At 40.5% G+C, this 21,236-nt stretch overlaps 2 protein-coding genes across 4 annotated transcripts in view; one reads left to right on the forward strand and one right to left on the reverse strand.

The window, feature by feature from the left end:
• The window catches only part of LOC137039258 (interleukin-31 receptor subunit alpha), a 32,295-nt gene extending 29,125 nt beyond the window's left edge, over window positions 1-3,170 (forward strand). For all 3 annotated transcript variants that reach the window (XM_067414597.1, XM_067414595.1, XM_067414598.1), the window contains one exon: window positions 2,750-3,170. In XM_067414597.1, the coding sequence (XP_067270698.1) occupies window positions 2,750-3,013 (264 nt within the window). In that variant the 3' untranslated portion in view covers window positions 3,014-3,170. The remainder of the gene's footprint in view (window positions 1-2,749) is intronic.
• A 6,585-nt stretch (window positions 3,171-9,755) lies between these two features.
• On the reverse strand, window positions 9,756-20,938 carry nudt12 (nudix (nucleoside diphosphate linked moiety X)-type motif 12). The gene is made up of 7 exons (XM_067412832.1): window positions 20,833-20,938; window positions 20,111-20,301; window positions 14,465-15,105; window positions 13,579-13,746; window positions 12,870-12,983; window positions 11,290-11,489; window positions 9,756-10,512 (listed from the first exon to the last, which is right to left on the reverse strand). Exons 2-7 carry the CDS (start codon window positions 20,299-20,301, stop codon window positions 10,402-10,404), a joined length of 1,425 nt encoding a protein of 474 aa, XP_067268933.1. The 5' UTR covers window positions 20,833-20,938; the 3' UTR covers window positions 9,756-10,401.
• Window positions 20,939-21,236: the final 298 nt, after the last annotated feature.

Raw genomic sequence — 21,236 nt, forward strand, 5'->3', positions numbered from 1 at the left:
CACTAAAGACGTCGTTACAAAGCCCATCTCACTACAGCGGCTCTACAATCATTGATGAAGAGGCCAGAATAGAGTTAGTGCGCAAAAAACACTAAATAACGACTTATATAGTGATGGCCGATTTCAGAACAAAGCTTCGAACCGTTATGAGTCAGTGAATCGATTCATGATTCGGATCGCGAGTCAAACTGCTGAAATCTCCAAGCGGGTAATCTAGCGCTCGGAAAGCGTTCCACCCATAGGGGGAGCCATTGCTAATTCATTTTTGAGTCACTTTGACAGTGAACAACTTTACATCTAAGGCGTTTAAAGACTCCTTTGTTTATTTATAAAGAAACACGACAATGTATAAAAGGCTTTATTACCTACACTATCGCCCCGTAGAAGCTGTTTTTGTAAAAATAGGCTAACAATTGCATCATAACCAACGCGACTCTCTCGCACAGTTAAAGGGGTACTTCAGCGCTGGGAAGATGAATCTGTATTTAAACTGGGTCATCAATGCAGTAGAAATGTGAAATTATTTTTAATTTGGTGCCTTCTGGACTGAGAAAAGACAGAAAACGTATTTTTGTCTCATGGGGATGAAAGACTACAATTCCCAGAATGCTTCGCTGCCCTGTGAGGCCACTCCCACAGCCACCGCTACTGGATTACTGTGACTGAGTTAGAGAAGACACTACAATTAAAAACTGAACGTGTGTGTTCAATATAATGAGTGAGTCGCCGCGCGAGTCTCACAGCACTGAGCACTGACTGCAGGAGTGAGATAAATGAGCTGATGAGCTCTCGTGATGAGAGCTGAGGTCATCGCGACTACACTCGCGGCATACATTCACAACGCCAGTTCAGTCTGGCACGTTTCAGTTCATGCCTGTGCAAGCTTAACTTTCATAGAAATTAATTTGAGAAGTTAAAAGACTTCCATTGCTCACCATAGCTCCGTTTAAATGAGTGCCTGAGCTGAGCTGTGAGTGTGATCTCCATCCTCATGAGCGGGTTAAACATGAGGAAATATCTCCCTCTGCTGGCTGTAGTCTTTAGCCTTTGGCCAAACATTCCTCCTATGATGCAAAAATCGTCAATTTGCATCATAGGAGGAATTTTTCCAGAAATAAAATGCATAAATCTCTCGTCTGAGGGGGATATGAGGGGGAAAGCACAATCATTTGAATATACTCCAGGGTTTCTACTGATACAAAGTCATATGCTAATCGCTGAAGTAACCCTTTAAGAAATTACCGTATAGACCGGTCGGAGGAGACGCTCAGAAGCAATCTTTACTGTCTATGAGGCCGTCGGGGGACGTGGAGACATAAAGTCTGATAAAGTCAAGAATGGGGAGAAGCCCATAGTGAGCCTAAAGCAACGGTACAAAACATTTAAACAACGCGATTCAGATTTCACTTTCCACAACTACTAGAAGACCTACAGCTGTCAGACAGGAGGCTCACGTCACATCTACGTCGTCAAGCTCAGTCTGAGCCGGCGCAGTTCGCTCCGCCATCAGGAAGTGAGAGCCTCTGATTGACCTCATTTTTCCACCGTTGAAGTCTATGGGATCGCTCTGTCCATTTCTTTTACTGTCTATGGAAATCACGTCACTTTGGTGATCCGAATCATGAATCGATTCACTGACTCATAACGGTTCGAATCATGAATCGATTCACTGACTCATAACGGTTCGAAGCTTTGTTCTGAAATCGGCCATCACTATATAAGTCGTTATTTAGTGTTTTTGCGCACTAACTCTATTCTGGCCTCTTCATCAATGATTGTAGAGCCGCTGTAGTGAGATGGGCTTTGTAACGACGTCTTTAGTGCCTTTATGGGTCTTGAGAGAGGAAATGACATTGGTGTCAATGAAGGCCTTTCTGAGCCATCGGATTTCAACACTAATATCTTCATCTGTGTGTGAAGATGAGCGGAGGACTGACGGCTGGCCAACCACAGGAGGAATTAATCACACAATTTACATTTCTGGCTGAACTAACCCTTTAATTTCCTCATTATCTCCACTGCAGCTTCTGCTCTTTCCTCAGCGTCTGAAACGCTTCATGCGAAGATTCATTCTCTCTAAACCCCGCCTCTCTGAGGGCTGCTCTGCTGTGATTGGTCAGAAAGCAAGTGCTCATTATTATATCTGAATTTCTTGACACTCAATGATACGAATAGGACGCAAGACTGGAATTACTGACGCTTCGTTTACTCTTTCTTTACTGCAAAAAATGCTTTTCTTACTTAGTATTTTTGTCTTGTTTATAGTCAAAATATCTAAAAATTCTTACAATAAGAAACATTTACTAAACAAGTAAAAGTAATTGTCTTGTTTTGGGGGGGAAATTACTTAAAATTAAGAGTTTTTGCTTAAAATAAGATAAATAATCTGCCAATGGGGTGAGAAAAATAATCTTAATTCAAACAGAAAACAAGATTATTTTCCTCACCCCATTGGCAGATTATTTATCTTATTTTAAGCAAAAACTCTGTTCATTTTGAGTTATTTTCCCCCAAAACAAGACAATTACTTTTGCTTGTCTAGTAAATACTTCTTAATGTAAGAATTTTTAGATATTTAGACTAGAAACAAGACAAAAATACTAAGTAAGAAAAGCATTTTTTGCCGTGATTTAGGAGATCATATCCCAAAAAGCATAATATGGGCACTTTCTTACCAAAGTAAAATAGAGAATGTCTCATACACAGTCAAGTTTAGTATAAGAAAAGGCAGTGTGTGTGATGCTAACAGGGCAATGGAAAGATTTGTGTGCTGAAGCTGGAGAGTGTGTTCCCGATGGAGAAGAACTTCATCCAAGAGGAACGCCGCGTGTCTTTGAGATCAGAAAACGAGGACACGATTGGATCAAAGATCTCTCTGTGGGAACCCGACGCAGACGCTCACACACCCTCCGGTCAGCCAGAGTACGTGGACCTACCCTTATTGGCTGAGCAGTCGGATTATGTTCAAACTGGACAAATTGTGTCTCAACTTTCTGAGAAAAACTCAGATTAAAATCTACTGAAAAACTGCCGATGCTTTCCGTCTCACCTGAGCTATCAGAAGAATCTCTCACAGCTCGTCTCACACTTGCATCTGCAGTGATATAACACACAATATTTCATCATGTGAAATCCACATCGTGTGTTGACATATGCACGATTTAAAGGGATAGTTCACCCCAAAATGAGCCTGTGATGTTTATCTGCTGACCCCCAGAGCTTCATAGGTGTGTTTGTTTCTTCAGGAGAACACTAATGAAGATTTTTAACTCAACCGTTGCTGTGTGTCGGTCATATAATGATGTGAATGGGGAACAACTCTATGAGAGCAAAAAAAACATGCTTAGACAACACACACACAAACCCTGCTGCTCATGACGACACACTGATATCTTAAGACACGAACCGATCAGTTTGTGTGAGAAATCGAGCTGTATTTATATCATTTTTACCTCAAATACAACGCTATATCCAACAGCCTGGAGCGCGCTTCACTTCCGGTAAGGTCAATAAAACACAATCTGTATTTTTTTGATTTCTCACACAAACATGCACAAAACCCTGCTGCTCGTGACGACACACTGATGTCTTAAGACACGAACCGATTGGTTTCTGTGAGAAACACAACAGTATTTGTGTTATTTTTTTTACCTCATATCAGACGAATCTCATCTAGTGTTCCCATCCGCTATTACTGCCGTCTGATGAGGTCAAACCAGCGCGATCATAGTAATAATAATAATAATAATAATGCGTTCAATTTATACAGCGCTTTTCAAGGCACCCAAAGCGCTTTACATAGAAGGGGGGAATCTCCTCAACCACCACCAGTGTGCAGCACCACCTGATGACGCGACGGCAGCCATATTGCGCCAGAACGCTCACCACACACCAGCTGATTGGTGGAGAGGAGACCGAGGGATGAAGCCATAGACATAAATTGTGTAGATGCCTCATTAGTGCCTGCGCGGATCTGCCGAATGAGTTGTGATTTCAATTCTATGAGAGCAAAAAAAAACATGCTTAGACAACATGAACTATGGCCCCATTTACACTGCAGGGTTCAAGTGACCCAATTCCGATTTTTCCTCTCATGTGGCACAGATCGGTTATGACATATGAACGTGTAGGCAGTAAAAAAACGCATGAATTCTGATATCCTCAGATCGGATTCAGACCTCACTCATATGTGGGAATAAATGCGATATGATTCCGATGTGTGCATGTGCGTCTGCCATGTAAGCGGTCAGATCAGAGACTCCCCAGTAAATGCGAGTCGTACGTGACTGAAAAAAGGACGGAGTCGAATGACGTCGACTCAGGCGGACACGAACTGCGATCCAGTGTTGCCAAGTCTGCGGTTTTCATGCGTAATTGGGCTACTTTAACAGTTTTGAGTTGCAATTGGACGGGTTTTGTTGTGAAACCTGGCAACCCCGTCAAGGGCTCTCCTCTTTTTCCCCGTCTTAAGAGAGAAATGTTTTGCTGACCTTTAAAGATGTGTGGAACAGTGCAGTCAGCAAAACATTGTGCAATCATTTAGTCTGCGTCCATTGCATATCGCGCTGTTTTCCTTCCTTTCACCGGTGAAGAACGTCTTGGGCTGTTTCGCCAGTGTACAGTGTAAATGCAAATATCGGATACGGGTCGCTTTTGAAAAGATGATGTAAGCGGGTCGTCAAAAAAATCGGATATAGTCACCAAATCGGAATTGTGCATCAAGACCTGCAGTTTAAATGCAGCCAAAGAGCCCTGTGGCTCCTGACGACACATTGATATCTTAAGACACAAAACGATCAGTTTGTGTGAGAAATTAAAAAAAATACAGATTGTGTATTATTGACCTTACCGGAAGTGAAGCGCGCTCCAGGCTGTTGGATATAGCGTTGTATTTGAGGTAAAAATGATATAAATACGGCTCGATTTCTCACACAAACCGATCGGTTCGTGTCTTAAGATATCAGTGTGTCGTCACGAGCAGCAGGGTGTGTGTGTGTGTTGTCTAAGCATGTTTTTTTTGCTCTCATAGAGTTGTTCCCCATTCACATCATTATATGACCGACACACAGCAACGGTTGAGTTAAAAATCTTCATTTGTGTTCTCCTGAAGAAACAAACACACCTATGAAGCTCTGGGGGTCAGCAGATAAACATCACAGGCTCATTTTGGGGTGAACTATCCCTTTAAATCAAGACAATCGTATTTTACGGTGCAATGACGTTGCAGTTTTAAACTCTTTATTACAAGTTTACAATCTCGCAATGTTGATGTTATTTCTTTGAATTCTGTCTTCTTGTTTCCACCATAGAATAAATCCTGTTCAGTTCACATTTTTATTTTGTGTTTACTCTTTTATCTCGCAATTCTGACATTTTATCTCACGCTTCACAATTCAATTTACAATGCCATTTGAATTGTGAGATAAAGGCCTTAATTTATTTTTTATTTTTTGACTTTGAAGAAACATGAGCCCAATGGTCTTTATTCAAGAAACCCTCAGTTTTATAAAAGTGTGATTTCTTGCCCTGAGAAAGTTATGGAAATGAACCCTTAAATGCATGAATGTGTTTGCCCAAGCGTTATTACATTCTGGGGTCTTTAGTGACCCGGATCTATATCCAACACGGATGCAGAGATTACGCAGATTTTACTTCATTACTTAAGTATTTTTGGGGGGATTTTTACTTAACTTGAGTACAATTAATCAATACTTTTACTTAATTACATTTTTTAAGGAAAAGAAAAATACTTTTTTTTTTGGAGATCACTTCATTCTATTTTCCCTTGCTCTTTCCAAACCAATTGCATTGCACTGATGCCCAGTTTAATTTAAATGTATTTATTCTGCCAATGAGATTCATTTTCACATTCCATGAAATTAGTCGGACATGTTCATTGGTCCTTTGGATGTGATGTCATGTCGCATCGATTACCACGATCCCAAAAAAAAAAAAAAAATTCAGAGTCAGAGGCTTTTCAGGCCCAAAAGAGGCTTGACGCTCAAAATTATGAAAATTAACTTCTGCTTAAAGTAGGGCTGTGCAATATATCGGAATTATTGAAATATCGCAATATGCATATTGCAACGGCACGCAATATCTGAATGATTTTAATAGGCTACTTCAACATTGTGAAAAGTGTCCGTTTAAGGGTGACGCATATAGCAGAGAATGGGCACACAATGGTTACTTATGTGACTTGCTTGATGTCCAAAAGAGTTATTAAACACAATAACTTGTGAAAACAAATCCTTGCAGTCTCGCGCTGTCTTACACACGTCGAAACTCTCTGAAAGTGTGTGATCCCTTCAGTTCTGTTTCGTGTCGTTACACAATCGAAATGCAAACAGTTCTCTCAGAATGGCTGTCTTGATATCGGTTAGTCTTTAAGTGAACAATATTAGTTGGGGAAAGAAGCCAAATGTGTGTCAATAGGATCCGTGCATTAGGTCTTAAAGTGACAGGCAGCTAATACAATAAACCTGCCGCTGTCTATCAAAGAACAAAAGAAAATCACTGAATAACCTTTGTAGCTTTATTATGTATCAGTGTATATTTAATTAATTTCAAGACTACTGTTTTTAGTTCTTATTTTTAATAGCAAAATCAAAATAATCGTCCACCCCTAGTTCAGGAATTTGTGTTTACCTGGATGATCTTAATGTTAAGTTTTAGGTTGATATAACTATATATATTACCAAGTCACACAAAAAAACATTTTTTGTTTGTTTACACTGATGTTAAAATTATATTGTCAGATTTGTGACAAGTTTTTGCTAAAATGCTGCTGTTCACTTTCAGAAGTTGTAGCGATGCTTTCTTTTCCCAGAAAGAATGTTTTTTAATATAATTTAAATAGATTTTACACACTAATTGCAATATTGCATCACATATCGAATATTGCATTATTTAACAAGATATCGCATATCGCATTTTTCTTCAATATCGCACAGGGATAGTTCACCCAGAAATGTAAATGTGATGTTTATCTGCTTACATGTAGGTGTCTTTATTTTTTCAGTAAAACACAAATTAAGATTTTTAACTCGTATAATGCATGTCAATGGTACATGACTACTAGCGTCATCTATGAGAGTTAAAAGAAAAGCAAGCAAGCGTTTGAGCTGGACCTGGATGACTGCTCACTGCCAATATCAGTCGTTCCTCCGTGTTGAATGAGTGACATTTTTTTAATTAAATGCATGAAAGAACAGTCAGCCTAGCAACAATTTATTTTCATCATTGTCATACCATAATAATACAATACGCTATGGTCCTTCAAATGAATCTGTCATTAACTCCTCTCCCTAATGTCGCTCCACACCCGTAAGACCTCCGTTCATCTTCACACACAGTTTAAGATATTTTATATTTAGTCCGAGAGCGTATGCAAGTGTATGCACACTATACTGTCCATGTCCAGAAAGGGAATAAAAACATCATCACAGTAGTCCATATGAGACATCAGTGGGTTAATCAGAGTCTCTTGAAGCATCCAAAATACATTTGGGTCCAAAAATAACAAAAACTACGACTTCATTCAGCATTGGCTTCTCTTCCGCGTTTGTGTTCAATCCTCAAATAAAGATTCAAACGGTTATGAATCAGTGAATCGATTCATGATTCGGATCGCGTGTCAAACTGCTGAAATCACGAGACACTGGCGATCCGAATCATGAATCGATACGTTTTGCTGATGATTCTTCCTGTTCTTTTGTTTTCTGCCTGCGGTGACTATGAGTGTAACCTCATCAGTGTGTATCAGACATGGCCACCTTGTGCAATAATAGCAGTGAATTGCACTCATTCAGTCATCAAAGATTCAATTATTGTGGTGCAGAAAAAATATACTTGCACTCTTACGCACCTCGGGTCGTTAGCGACCCTATACAAATGAATCGGAAGACAGGCCTTCTGTATAATTTTATTCTTTTTTTCTTACTATATTGTTTATAATGAAATGATCGGGGTGTACTAAGAAGGTTGATGTCTAACTTTATAATAAAATGGGCATTTTTTATAACGAATACACATTTTTCTAGTCATGCGTTCATACCAAGCTCTAAAATCTTTTAATGGGTAGAAATTGAGGGGAAAATATATTTTTAAATAATTCATATCCAGTAAAAAGTCACGTCTTTAAAGATTAGGTTGAGAACCATTTCAGTGATAAGGATAGAGATATGATGAAATATGTATTTCACAGTTACAGTATTGTGTAATATCACAGTCATGCTTCCTGTCTGCAACAGTCTAAGTCATGTATGAAGCATCATGTACGTTAAAATACACAGAATTGTCCAATTTTCATGTTTGATATCTCATGGTTTAAGCATTGTGTCGACTAGAGGAACAAAATCCATGCAAGTTTATTTTGTATCACTCTTCACAATGCATGTGTTTGTTTTAATGTGACGTCATGTATTCAGATCATGTCAGGCAGAAATTAAAGCTTGCGCTTGTAATGATTACAATATAAGGATATGTCATTTTAATCTCTACACTTTAAAAAAATATTTAAAAAATAAGTTACCTGGTTGCCTTAATTTTAAGCTCATTGAAAATAAAAATTTGAGTTAATACAATGAACATTTTAGAGAATCAACAACCTCTAATCAAATATTATTTAAAGATTTTGTAAGCATATTGGGTAATTGTGTGTGTTTGATTTGTGAAGATGCAGTGAAACATGCCAAATTGTGCTATTTTCATAGTTTATTAAATGTTTTATGTGTTTCAGATGAAATAATATTTTTAGTTTCTGTTTATTAAAGCTGCCGTCCGTAGTTTTTCCTCTTTGTCGCCATCTCTGTTCAAAAACTGCAATTGCAGTTATTTGCAGAATTATCATCTTTATGTGAGTTGTCTTCGCGTAAGTAGCTCATCTTCTTTTGTTCTGCCCAACTAATGGGAAAAAAGCATTAATCGCAATAATTAAATCTAACGATCCTTTATCATATCACGTAAAACCGTGCAAATTATACTTTTTTAAATTGTTAATGTTAACATCAGCAATGCGTGACTATATTTATTGTGTATTAGGGCTACCTGTAGTTCAGTTTCCATTTCTGTGCAGTCTAATTTCTAATCGTCATACACCAACACATTAATGTGGAGTAGAGGTGAACTGCTCCCAGTTATAGAGAGCACAAAATAACTGATGTTACCATACTGCACACAGCAAAACGAGAAAGGCACAACAAAGAGGACTCCGTATCTGTATGAATTAAGCCAACAAATGACCTGTCCAGCTGAAAAAACCCTTTAAAACACGGAGCTCACGCCACCTTTAAAAGCCCTTTTATCCTTGTTTTCGCATCCGCCCGGGTAAAGTCTCTTTTTTTCAATCCGAAGTCCGAAGTCTTTTGCATTTTACAACGGATGAATCGGAAACGGAGCAATGCACTGCAAAAACTGCTTTTCTCAAAATATCTAAAAATTCTTAAATTAAGAAACATTTACTAGATAGTAAAAGTAATTGTCTTGTTTTGGGGAAAAATAACTCAAAATGAAGAGAGTTTTTGCTTAAAATAAGATAAATAATCTGCCAATGGGGTGAGAAAAATAATCTTAATTCAAACAGAAAACAAGATTATTTTTCTCACCCCATTGGCAGATTATTTATCTTATTTTAAGCAAAAACTCTCTTCATTTTGAGTTATTTTCCCCAAAACAAGACAATAATTTGTACTTGTCTAGTAAATGTTTCTTAATGTAAGAATTTTTAGATATTTAGACTACACTGTAAAAAAATATTGTTGGTTTAACTTAAAAACGTAAGTAACCTGGTTGCCTTAATTTTGAGTTTATTGAAATTAAAAATTGTAGTTGATACAATGAAGGAAATTAGTTTAATAAAGAGAAACTCAAAATATTATTGTATCTGAACCACATAAAAAATGTGATAAATCATGAAAATAGCACAATTTGGCTGCGTCATCACAAATAAAACACACAATTACCCAATATGCTTACAAAATCTTTTAATAATATTTGAATAAAGGTTGTCGAATCCCAAAAATGACCATTGTATTAACTCAAAATTGTAAGTCAACCAGGTAACTTCTTTTTAAAATATTGTTTTTACAGTGTAGATACAAGACAAGAATGCTAAGTAAGAAATGCATTTGTTGCAGTGTGGTGATGTGATGGGTCAAAGGGTATATCGTTGTTGGGTATTATGGTAATTTAGACACTGCACACGTTTCATCCGCACTACCACCCGCCCGCAACGAGTTCATTATCCGCCCGTGAGTTTTAGGAATGTCCCAATCCACCCGTTTCAGACACTTTTATGCGGTACTCGACCCGTTGCAGGACTCTAGTACAGCCGATTGGTTCAGTTCAAAGCTTCACAATGAAATCAGTTTGATTAATATGTTCATATCCAGCATGAAGAGGTCAGAGGTTAGCGCTGAAGCCGGTCCAGTGTTTGAGCAGGTGGTGTGCGATGGCTTGTTTGGGCGGCGTGCTGAAAACCGCACGTTTGTCTTTCACAAGAGCATCGATGACCTGAAGGACAGAGGAAAGCGTTAGAAAGGGACTGATGGGCCATAGTTTCTGAAATGAGTAATATCTTTAATAACACTGCGAAAAATGCTCTTCTCATTTAGTATTTTTTTCTTGTTTCCAGTCCAAATATCTAAATATTCTTAAATCAAGATGCATTTACTAGATCAGTAAAACAACATAAGATATTTTTTCTTGTTTTCTGGGGGAAAAATATCAAAATGAAGAGAGTTTTTGCTTGAAACAGGCAAAATGATCTGCCAATGGGGTGAGAAAAATAATCTTATTTCTGTTAGGGACGGACACAAGAAACAAGATTTCAATCAGAAATAAGATTATTTTGATATTTTTCCCCCAGAAAACAAGAAAAAATATCTTATGTTGTTTTACTGATCTAGTAAATGCATCTTGATTTAAGAATATTTAGATATTTGGACTGGAAACAAGAATAAAATACTAAATGAGAAGAGCATTTTTTGCAGTGAAGGAGTTGGTACTGGATCCTTTATTTTTGATCATTGGTCTGCCTAATAAATCTTTATCAAAAGAAAAAAGACTGTATAATATTCTCCCTTTTGCAGTGGATATCTGACTCCGACTATATCGGGTTGGCACGAGATTTTGATGGACTAGTTCCGCTGGAATATTTAACTTGTGTAGTTAATGGCCAGCCAAGCCAGTTTTATAGTGTCTGGAAGCCCTATATCAATCATCTGGGTCAACTACACTGCAAAAAGATGCAATTTTCTGCGGTGTGTAAGAGAGGGGATGGACCTGCACCTGTTGCCGTGTGAACCAGCGCGCCTCTTCGATCTCGCTCTCGTCCGCGGTGATGTCAGTGGTCAGAGCGACGCAGAAGCAGCCAATCATGAGGCAGGACGGCATCGGCCACACCTGATTGGACAGGTAATGCACGAGTCCCACCTGAACGCCGCTCTCCTCCAAAACCTCCCGCCTCACCGCCGCCTCTAGAGCCTCACCTGAAGCGGAACAATATGACCATCATCATCATCCTAAAAACTCAAATACAGTTACTTCACATCTCATAACTCTAACTTTTGTTTCCCAATTGCGATTGAAAATTGCAGAGATATAAAGTAGAAATTACCTTTTTAAACTTACACTGCAAAAATGCTTTTCTTACTTAGTATTTTTGTTTTGTTTCTAGTCAAAATATCTAACAATTCTTACATTAAAGCTACACTGTGTAACTTTTTTAGTTTATTCTTAGCTAAAAACACTTAGTTCTTTCAAAAATATATGTGCTCATTAATGTATATTTACTTCTTTCAAGTAATAAAGTATTCTCGTAAGTTTATAATATGCCACTGAAAACACATACGGGTGAGGGGTTCGAATGCCGGCCGCCATGTTGCTCCTCCATCTTGAAAGTACAGTAGCCAAAGAGGGACATACCCGTAAATTCAAGCTCCGCCTTTCGCGTTTTAACACTCGATGGCACCGTGTCGGATGTGAAGAGGAGGATTGCCATGTTAATCTTGGACTAAATCAGCCACCGTAGGAGTTAAAACGAAATCGGAATTGAGAGGAACAGAAACTAATATTCACTGGATGGTCATAAACCTTTACACCGCTAGATGGGGGAAAATATCACACAGTGGAGCTTTAAGAAACATTTACTAGATAAGTACAAATTATTGTCTTGTTTTGGGAAAAAATAACTCAAAATGAAGAGAGTTTTTGTGTAAAATAAGATAAATAATCTGCCAATGGGGTGAGAAAAATAATAATCTTGTTTTCTAAGTGCTCGTAAAACTTTTAAATTCAGTTTTATCAAATTTAAGGGCATAAAAAGTCTTGCATATCTTAAGTGTGTAAGATAAGTATGGGGTTTACATATTGAAATTGTCTTAGTTCCACCACAGAATAATTTTTTTTTTTAAAGGGTAATTGCAACATTTTATCTCACAATTCAGACTTTTGTTTGAAGAAAACTTTCCTGAATTGTGAGATAAAATGTTGCCCAAACTCGTAATTGCACAAAAAAAAACAAAACATTAAATATCTTTAGTGTAAGAAAAATATGGAGTTTACGTATTCCAATTTTCTGGGTGGGGCTATTGTCTTTTTTTCTGACACGGAATGAAAATCAAATAAAAAAGGTAATTGCAAAATGTTTTCCCACAACTCAGACTTTTTTTGATCACTTTTACTCAGGACATGCTATCTGGCAACATAGGACTCCATTCATTATGCTAAGCTAAGCTAGCGGCGACCCTGCCAAACTAGCACTGAGACAAAAATGCATTTGCCCACATATCTAAATGTAGGAGAGAAGCTGAATAAGCCCTATTTCTAAAACCGGTGGAGTTTCCTTTAATCCAGAGGGTTTCAGATACCTGGCTCCACGAATCCGGCGAGGCATGAGAACATTCCTGGAGGAAAGATCTTCTTCCGTCCCAGCAGACACTGGTTCCCGTCGGGATGAAGGACCAACATGATGACCACCGGATCTGGAGGAGCGACAGACAAACTGGTGAGAGATCGTATTCTGGAGCTCCGGCTGAGCCGTAATCGCATGGGCGTCGCAAGCAAATAAGGAGTGTGTGGGTCCCAGCAGCGGCTGCTGAGAAATATTATAAGTAGGGCAATTTTTTTTGCGGAGGGTCTGGGGTTTCTCCCCCAGAATTTTTTTATTTCGTAGATGTGATTTCCTGCATTATGGTGCGTTTGAGGCCAAGTCCCAGGCCTATACCAATAAAAGACCTCAAACCAGTCAATACACTGCACAAAATGCTCTTCTTCCTCAGTATTTTTGTCTTGTTTCTAGTCCAGACATCTAACAATTCTTAAAACAAGAAGTATTTACTAGACAAGCAAAAGTAATTGTCTTGTTTTGGGGAAAAATAACTCAAAATGAAGAGAGTTTTTGCTTAAAATAAGATAAATAATCTGCCAATGGGGTGAGAAAAATAATCTTAATGCAAACAGAAAACAAGATTATTCTTCTCACCCCATTGGCAGATTATTTATCTTATTTTAAGCAGAAACTCTCTTCATTTTATTTTTTTGGTTCCAACACCCATGCGTAATCGGGAGTTTACTTGCCGACTCTGGGATAGCAGGTGTTGTGGATGCCCTGGAGACTTCTGCAGCCTGCTCTCAAACAGGTCCTCTTGTAGCCGCCCTCCTCCGCTTTAGTGTTGCCGCCGCAGGTCGGGCAGAAGCGGTATCGGCTGTGCCACGCGAGGACTGATCTGGCCTGAGCCACGACGCCTGTGTGTGTGAAGCCATGATCATCAATACAGCACAAACTACATTTATATACGGATGATTAGTTCGCATGTCTGACACTCGGGCCCGGTTCCAGATCTGAGCTCACTGCAGGAGCTCTTAGGGCGAGTCCGAATCGACAGGACAAACGGTCGGCGCTCCGGCTCATGGTCTATAAGGGTCCCTAATCTCTTAATGAGTCATGGGTGGGTTTTGGGCGTAACGAGCAATAAAGTGTGTGTGTGTGTGTGTGTGTGTGTGTTATGACCCTTTAAAGGAACTGTATGTAAGAAATGTATTTCAATGAATCATAAAATGGCGCCGACGTGTCTCTAGACATTCAGAAATCATGTTCATTTCAAACACTTCTATCACTGACAACAGTAGTCCGGCAGGATATTGTCATTATAAAGTTGTTGTTGCCCTCAACTGATGTTGATGATGTCATGTTGTGTTTTGGCCTGAAGCTCCGCCTCCACCTATCGACCAATCACGAAGTCAGTAGTGTTTCAGGTTGCCAGATCTGCTCTGGTTAGCACAGCTGCAGATCTACAAACGTTCTGCTGATCCTGCAGCCAATCTGGCAACCTCGAGTCAGGGGGAAGGGGAGGGGGATACACCGCTCTACAGTCATTTGAGTGTTATTGCAGTACTAGTATTGGTATCTTACACACACTTCCTTTTAAAATACTACAATAATGTCAGTTTTGTCTTAACACACCTGCATCATCGTCACTCAGCCTCAAGAGTCCCGGCATCGCTCCCGGAAGGAAAAAACACCGGGGATTTTCTGCTTTCAGGAGTTCTGTTGGATCGTCTTCAATATCGAGAGCAAACCAGGCCAGCAGCCCGTCGCTCGGCTCCTGAATCTCCGGCTTCTCCCGCTTTTCCTGAATCTTCGGCTTTTCCTGAATCTCCCGAATCTCCGGCTTTTCCTGCTTTATCGGCTTCTCCACTCCTAAGAAAACAACCACAGTGTGTTTGTTCTTCAGCAGCTCCTGCACCGCCGGCGCTCTGAGTCTACAGAGCCTCGTTTTGGGCTGAGCGGGATCCGCATCTTCCGCTCCGGACGTCACCAGAGGATTGAGCTCGTGGAAAAGCAGGAACACCGTCTCCGGAGAAGCCTGTTTGGCCGTGAGCCATTCCGAGTCGCTCCGTTTGTCGCTCTTCCTGTCGAGCAGCTCTCTGTTGAAGTAAGTGTCCAGCTCTTCCACGGCACGGCTGGGCAGGAGGTGACGGAGATCCGGATTGGGATCGGGATTGGGAACGCTGGCCAACAGACGGGAGATGTGTCGGTGGCCCCAGAAATGAGCCACATCTGCAGCCGTCTGACCCGACCGGTTTGTGCAGCTTGTGTCGCATCTGTTACAGGAGAAGAAAGAGAAGATGATCTCAGGTCAGCCTAATATAGATTATCTTTTAAAGGGATAGCACACACACACACTTCAAATGTCAAGTCAAGAGAGTGAACAACGCAGATCAAATGAATGTTACTTCACTATTTGAGTCACTGGAAAACTCACAGCCCCGGGAGTCTGATCCCGAATCGCAATGAAGCAACAGATAAAGGATTCTCCAGCCTGTGACAGCGCGCTAAGGTATGTTCAGTTAGACACACACACATAATCAATACGAACTGTTACAATACTATCAAATATAAAAACATGTTTTACTGACATAAGTGTGCTGCACCATTCCTGTCGGATCCACTGTAGAAGCACAGATTGAGTTTTAATCTCAATGGCCCTCATTTATCAAAAGTGCGTACACCAAATTTCCAGCGTACACCTTGCGTACACCCAAACCCACGGTGACTTTGAGATTTATCAATATGGACGTTGGCGTACGGCACGCTCAAATCCTACGCCAGCTCAGGAGGTGGTGTACGCACGTTTGAGTTAGTGGGAAAATGCGCAGAAAAACGATTCCTAACACCACAAAACGCACTGACAAGATATGCTATATGACCCACTGTTAAAAACCACAACAACAACATTCAGTGTTTATTTTTGTGCAACATGAACGTCAATGTTTAATTTGTGTGACTTTACCAAAGCGTTTGATTTGTAGGCATATGTATTCCTCCAGTCGCGAGCCTGTGCGCTTTATCTGACGTTTCAGGCCCACCTGGCCCAGCAGCTGCGCACGGACTGGGACTAAAATAATTCAGACTGACAAAATAATAAAAATGACCTTCTTCTTTTAAATAATAATACAATCAATAAAAACGACATTCTTCTTCTGAATAACAAGCGTCATTAAGAATAATAATCATAATAATAAGAATCTTACAAATTGTCATGTAATTATTAATGTGAATGAATCGTAGTACTCCACATCACATCATCATCACTATTGTACACCCCAATACATGTGCAGTGATACGAAATTAAATGCTAATTGTTTCAAAACGTGCTGTAAAATAATGCATTGTGATGGTAATTTCTCATCCAAACAGCTTTAAACTGCTGGAGTGCGCTTCTCAACCTCCACACTATTAAGAGTACTCGTAATTTGGGTCCATATTTTGTTTTTGTTGGTGCCTTTAATCCCACTCTTTAATCTCCCAAATAAAACAATGTCGTTTTTTTTTTTTTTTCACTTCCCTGGTGATGGTCTCGATGGGCGCGTCTCAATCATCTCACTAGTTCAGTAGTCAGAGCACTGATCAGGGAGTCAGCCCATTGACTTATGTCCTAATCAGTGCCCTGACTAGTGGACTAGTGAGATGATTGAGCGCGCCCGATCTCCACGTCGGAGAAGTTTCGCTTCTTTGCCGTCTTCTGTTTGTCCATGACGTAAAATGAGGGCGTGGGGGAGGCGGAGACTTGAATATATAGGGGCGTGTTATTCTAATCACGATCATTTTCAGCCGCGGGATTTATCAAGGGCAGGTATTGCGTACAGCTGAATTGCAGAGGTGCGCACAGTTTCATAAATCAGGCGGTGAGAGGAGTGTAAGCATAATCTTACGCCAACATATACACCAGATTCTACGCAAGATTGATAAATGAGGGCCATTATGTCTGCAAATCCAGCTCCACCTGTGTCGTGTTTAAAAACGATTACACGGTGAAATGAAGCGAACACATGTATATTATCTTCCCCACGTGAGCTGGAACTTTATTAAAAATAAAATTCAACCACACATTCCTCATATTAGGATCCCAAGGAAGCTTATGCAGCGACTGTGTTCTTCCACAACCAGGAATGGCGCAATATTTTGCTATCTTCCTCTGCATGTTTATTGCTGCTGGCTAGTGATCTGAACAGCTCCATGAGTCGGTGGGCGGGGCTACTGAATTAGAAGAGTCGTTTGGCGGGGCTACTGAATTAGTCGAGTCTTTTGGCGGATCTACTGAATTAGTCTAGTCGTTTGGCAGATCTACTGAATTAAACGAGTCTTTTGGCGGATCTACTGAATTAGTCGAGTCGTTTGGCGGATCTACTGAATTAGAAGAGTCGTTTGGCGGATCTACTGAATTAGAAGAGTCGTTTGGCGGGGCTACTGAATTAGTCGAGTCGTTTGGCGGGGCTACTGAATTAGACGAGTCGGTGGGCGGATCTACTGAATTAGAAGAGTCGTTTGGCGGGGCTACTGAATTAGACGAGTCGTTTGGCAGATCTACTGAATTAGTCGAGTCGTTTGGCGGATCTACTGAATTAGAAGAGTCGTTTGGCGGATCTACTGAATTAGACGAGTCGTTTGGCGGATCTACTGAATTAAACGGGTCGTTGGGCAGATCTACTGAATTAGAAGAGTCGTTTGGTGTGGCTACTGAATTAGACGAGTCGTTTGGCAGATCTACTGAATTAGACGAGTCGTTTGGCGGATCTACTGAATTAGACGAGTCGTTTGGCGGATCTACTGAATTAAACGGGTCGTTGGGCAGATCTACTGAATTAGAAGAGTCGTTTGGCGTGGCTACTGAATTAAACGAGTCGTTGGGCAGATCTACTGAATTAGACGAGTCGTTGGGCAGATCTACTGAATTAGAAGAGTCGTTTGGCGTGGCTACTGAATTAGATGAGTCGGTGGGCGGGGCTACTGAATTATACGAGTCGTTTGGCGGATCTACTGAATTAAACAAGTCTTTTGGCGGATCTACTGAATTAGTCGAGTCGTTTGGCGGATCTACTGAATTAGTCTAGTCGTTTGGCGGATCTACTGAATTAGACGAGTTGTTGGGCGGATCTTCTGAATTTGACGAGTCGTTGGGCGGATCTTCTGAATTAGACGAGTCGTTTGGCAGATCTACTGAATTAGACGAGTCGTTTGGCGGATCTACTGAATTAGAAGAGTCGTTGGGCGGATCTACTGAATTTGACGAGTCGTTGGGCGGATCTTCTGAATTAGTCGAGTCGTTTGGCGGATCTACTGAATTAGTCTAGTCGTTTGGTGGATCTACTGAATTAGTCGAGTCGTTGGGCGGATCTTCTGAATTAGTCTAGTCGTTGGGCGGATCTACTGAATTAGACGAGTCGTTTGGCGGATCTACTGAATTAGTCTAGTCGTTTGGCGGATCTACTGAATTAGACGAGTCGTTGGGCGGATCTTCTGAATTTGACGAGTCGTTGGGCGGATCTTCTGAATTAGTCAAGTCGTTTGGCGGATCTTCTGAATTAGACGAGTCGTTTGGCAGATCTACTGAATTAGACGAGTCGTTTGGCGGATCTACTGAATTAGAAGAGTCGTTGGGCGGATCTTCTGAATTAGTCAAGTCGTTTGGCGGATCTACTGAATTAGACTAGTCGTTTGGCGGATCTACTGAATTGGACGAGTCGTTGGGCAGATCTACTGAATTAGACGAGTCGTTGGGCAGATCTACTGAATTAGACGAGTCTGTGGACGGGGCTACTGAATTAGACGAGTCGGTGGGCGGGGCTACTGAATTAGAAGAGTCGTTTGGCGGATCTACTGAATTTGACGAGTCGTTGGGCGGATCTACTGAATTAGTCTAGTCGTTTGGAGGATCTACTGAATTAGTCTAGTCGTTTGGCGGATCTACTGAATTAGTCTAGTCGTTTGGAGGATCTACTGAATTAGTCTAGTCGTTTGGCGGATCTACTGAATTAGACGAGTCGTTTGGCGGATCTACTGAATTGGACGAGTCGTTGGGCAGATCTACTGAATTAGACGAGTCGTTGGGCAGATCTACTGAATTAGACGAGTCTGTGGACGGGGCTACTGAATTAGACGAGTCGGTGGGCGGGGCTACTGAATTAGAAGAGTCGTTTGGCGGATCTACTGAATTAGACGAGTCGTTTGGCGGATCTACTGAATTTGACGAGTCGTTGGGCGGATCTATTGAATTTGACGAGTCGTTGGGCAGATCTACTGAATTAGAGGAGTCGTTGGGCGGATCTACTGAATTTGACGAGTCGTTGGGCGGATCTATTGAATTAGAAGAGTCGTTTGGCGGATCTACTGAATTAGAAGAGTCGTTTGGCGGATCTACTGAATTTGACGAGTCGTTGGGCGGATCTACTGAATTAGTCTAGGCGTTTGGCGGATCTACTGAATTAGTCGAGTCGTTTGGCGGATCTACTGAATTAGACGAGTCGTTTGGCGGATCTACTGAATTAGTCGAGTCGTTTGGCGGATCTACTGAATTAGTCGAGTCGTTTGGCGGATCTACTGAATTAGAAGAGTCGTTTGGCGGATCTACTGAATTTGACGAGTCGTTGGGCGGATCTACTGAATTAGTCTAGGCGTTTGGCGGATCTACTGAATTAGTCGAGTCGTTTGGCGGATCTACTGAATTAGACGAGTCGTTTGGCGGATCTACTGAATTTGACGAGTCGTTGGGCGGATCTACTGAATTAGACGAGTCGTTGGGCGGATCTATTGAATTTGACAAGTCGTTGGGCGGATCTTCTGAATTAGTCGAGTCGTTTGGCGGATCCACTGAATTAGACGAGTCGTTTGGCGGATCTACTGAATTTGACGAGTCGTTTGGCGGATCTACTGAATTTGACGAGTCGTTGGGCGGATCTATTGAATTTGACGAGTCGTTGGGCAGATCTACTGAATTAGACGAGTCGGTGGGCGGGGCTACTGAATTAGATGAGTCGGTGGGCGGGGCTACTGAATTAGACGAGTCGGTGGGCGGGGCTACTGAATTAGACGAGTTTATTATTCTGTAGAGGCGTGTCTCGCCACACGATGACGTTAAGATGCGCTCACGATCATTTTCTGGGCCTGGTGTCTATAAAAGCTTTACTTTGACTAACAAGGAAGTTTTCAGATCTGAAACTTACAGGATAATCTTATATTATCATGACCTTTTATATATCATAGGCTCAAGGGAAAGCTGATTTCTCAATTCATCACCCCTTTATATTTTTGGGTGCACTTCCCTCTCACCTGTGGGACAGTAAGAGTTTGGCCACGTCGATGTGTCCGTTTCTGGCGGCCAGCATTAGAGCGGTCCAGCCCTGCTCTCCTCGCTGGTTCATCAGCGCTCCAGACTGAGACATCAGGACCGAAACCGTCTCCACGTCTCCTCTAGACGCCGCGTCCAGAAAGCGCCGGAGCATCTCATCTCTGGCACTCATCTGAAAGAGAAATTAAACGTTACTCTTCAATGTTCTCTGAGAGTTAATGTTAAATGAACGTCCAACAAAAACATTTTTTTTAACAATATATATAATATTATTATTATACTAACTATTGAAGTTCACTAACATAAACATATTTATATAAGCCCTGATTAGTAATGGATTTTAAAATAAGAAATATCACAATAGTGAGTGACAAATTTCCCTAAAATTCTATAATATATTAATTTCTTCGTCTTTTGTTTAGGTGACATTTTGGGTGGATATGAACTAGATATGAAAACGAGATTTAAATCGAATTTCTATCCACATGTTTCTGTATCAGTTCATATTCAGTCTTATTTTAATAGACATTTTTCATTTCAAGATCTGTTTTGAAGAAGTAATGGCACCTAATATGATCAATAACACAATTAACGATGGTTGTAATTTTAATGTAAATTTATATTTTATTACAGACATTCCCCTACAATAGTATTGGTGAATTTTATTATTTATTTAAATTGCCAGAAAATTACAAATACTTACCAGATAGACAGTTAACTGATTTCATAGGTTGGGTTGAAGTTCAGAGTGATTTGGATGTTTTGTAACGCGTCTGTGTGTCTGTCGCTCAGTTATGACGCAGTGAAGCGCCTGACACACATTTCCCGGCGCAAGTGCGACACTTAGTGGAGAGAAGCGGTAATTACAACAGAATCCTCAGACCGAGTTTCTGCCTAAATACCTGCAATTAAGTTGTAAGACAAACAATAAATAATATAGCTAGGACCATATACACATATTCAAATGTCTTTGTGTCAGTTTATCGTTTAAAACGGGTTTTTTTACGAACACGCTTGCTGGGATGTTGCAGGCTCATTTATTGATTAAAAATGATTGATCATAAATTATATTGATGATAAATAATATGAGGTTTGTTTGGGGCTTGC

This window comes from Pseudorasbora parva, chromosome 13, assembly GCF_024679245.1.
Source record: "Pseudorasbora parva isolate DD20220531a chromosome 13, ASM2467924v1, whole genome shotgun sequence".
Taxonomy (NCBI): domain Eukaryota; kingdom Metazoa; phylum Chordata; class Actinopteri; order Cypriniformes; family Gobionidae; genus Pseudorasbora; species Pseudorasbora parva.

Excerpts from the sequence above, each read along its gene's own strand:
- nudt12 (XM_067412832.1), bottom strand. The coding sequence starts at position 20,301 with ATGAGTGCCAGAGATGAGATGCTCCGGCGCTTTCTGGACGCGGCGTCT. Across the intron at positions 15,106-20,110 it reads AAACTCTTACTGTCCCACAG|ATGCGACACAAGCTGCACAA; the intron begins GTGAGAGGGAAG and ends CTCCTGTAACAG. Across the intron at positions 11,490-12,869 it reads CGCCGGATTCGTGGAGCCAG|GTGAGGCTCTAGAGGCGGCG; the intron begins GTATCTGAAACC and ends GTTCCGCTTCAG.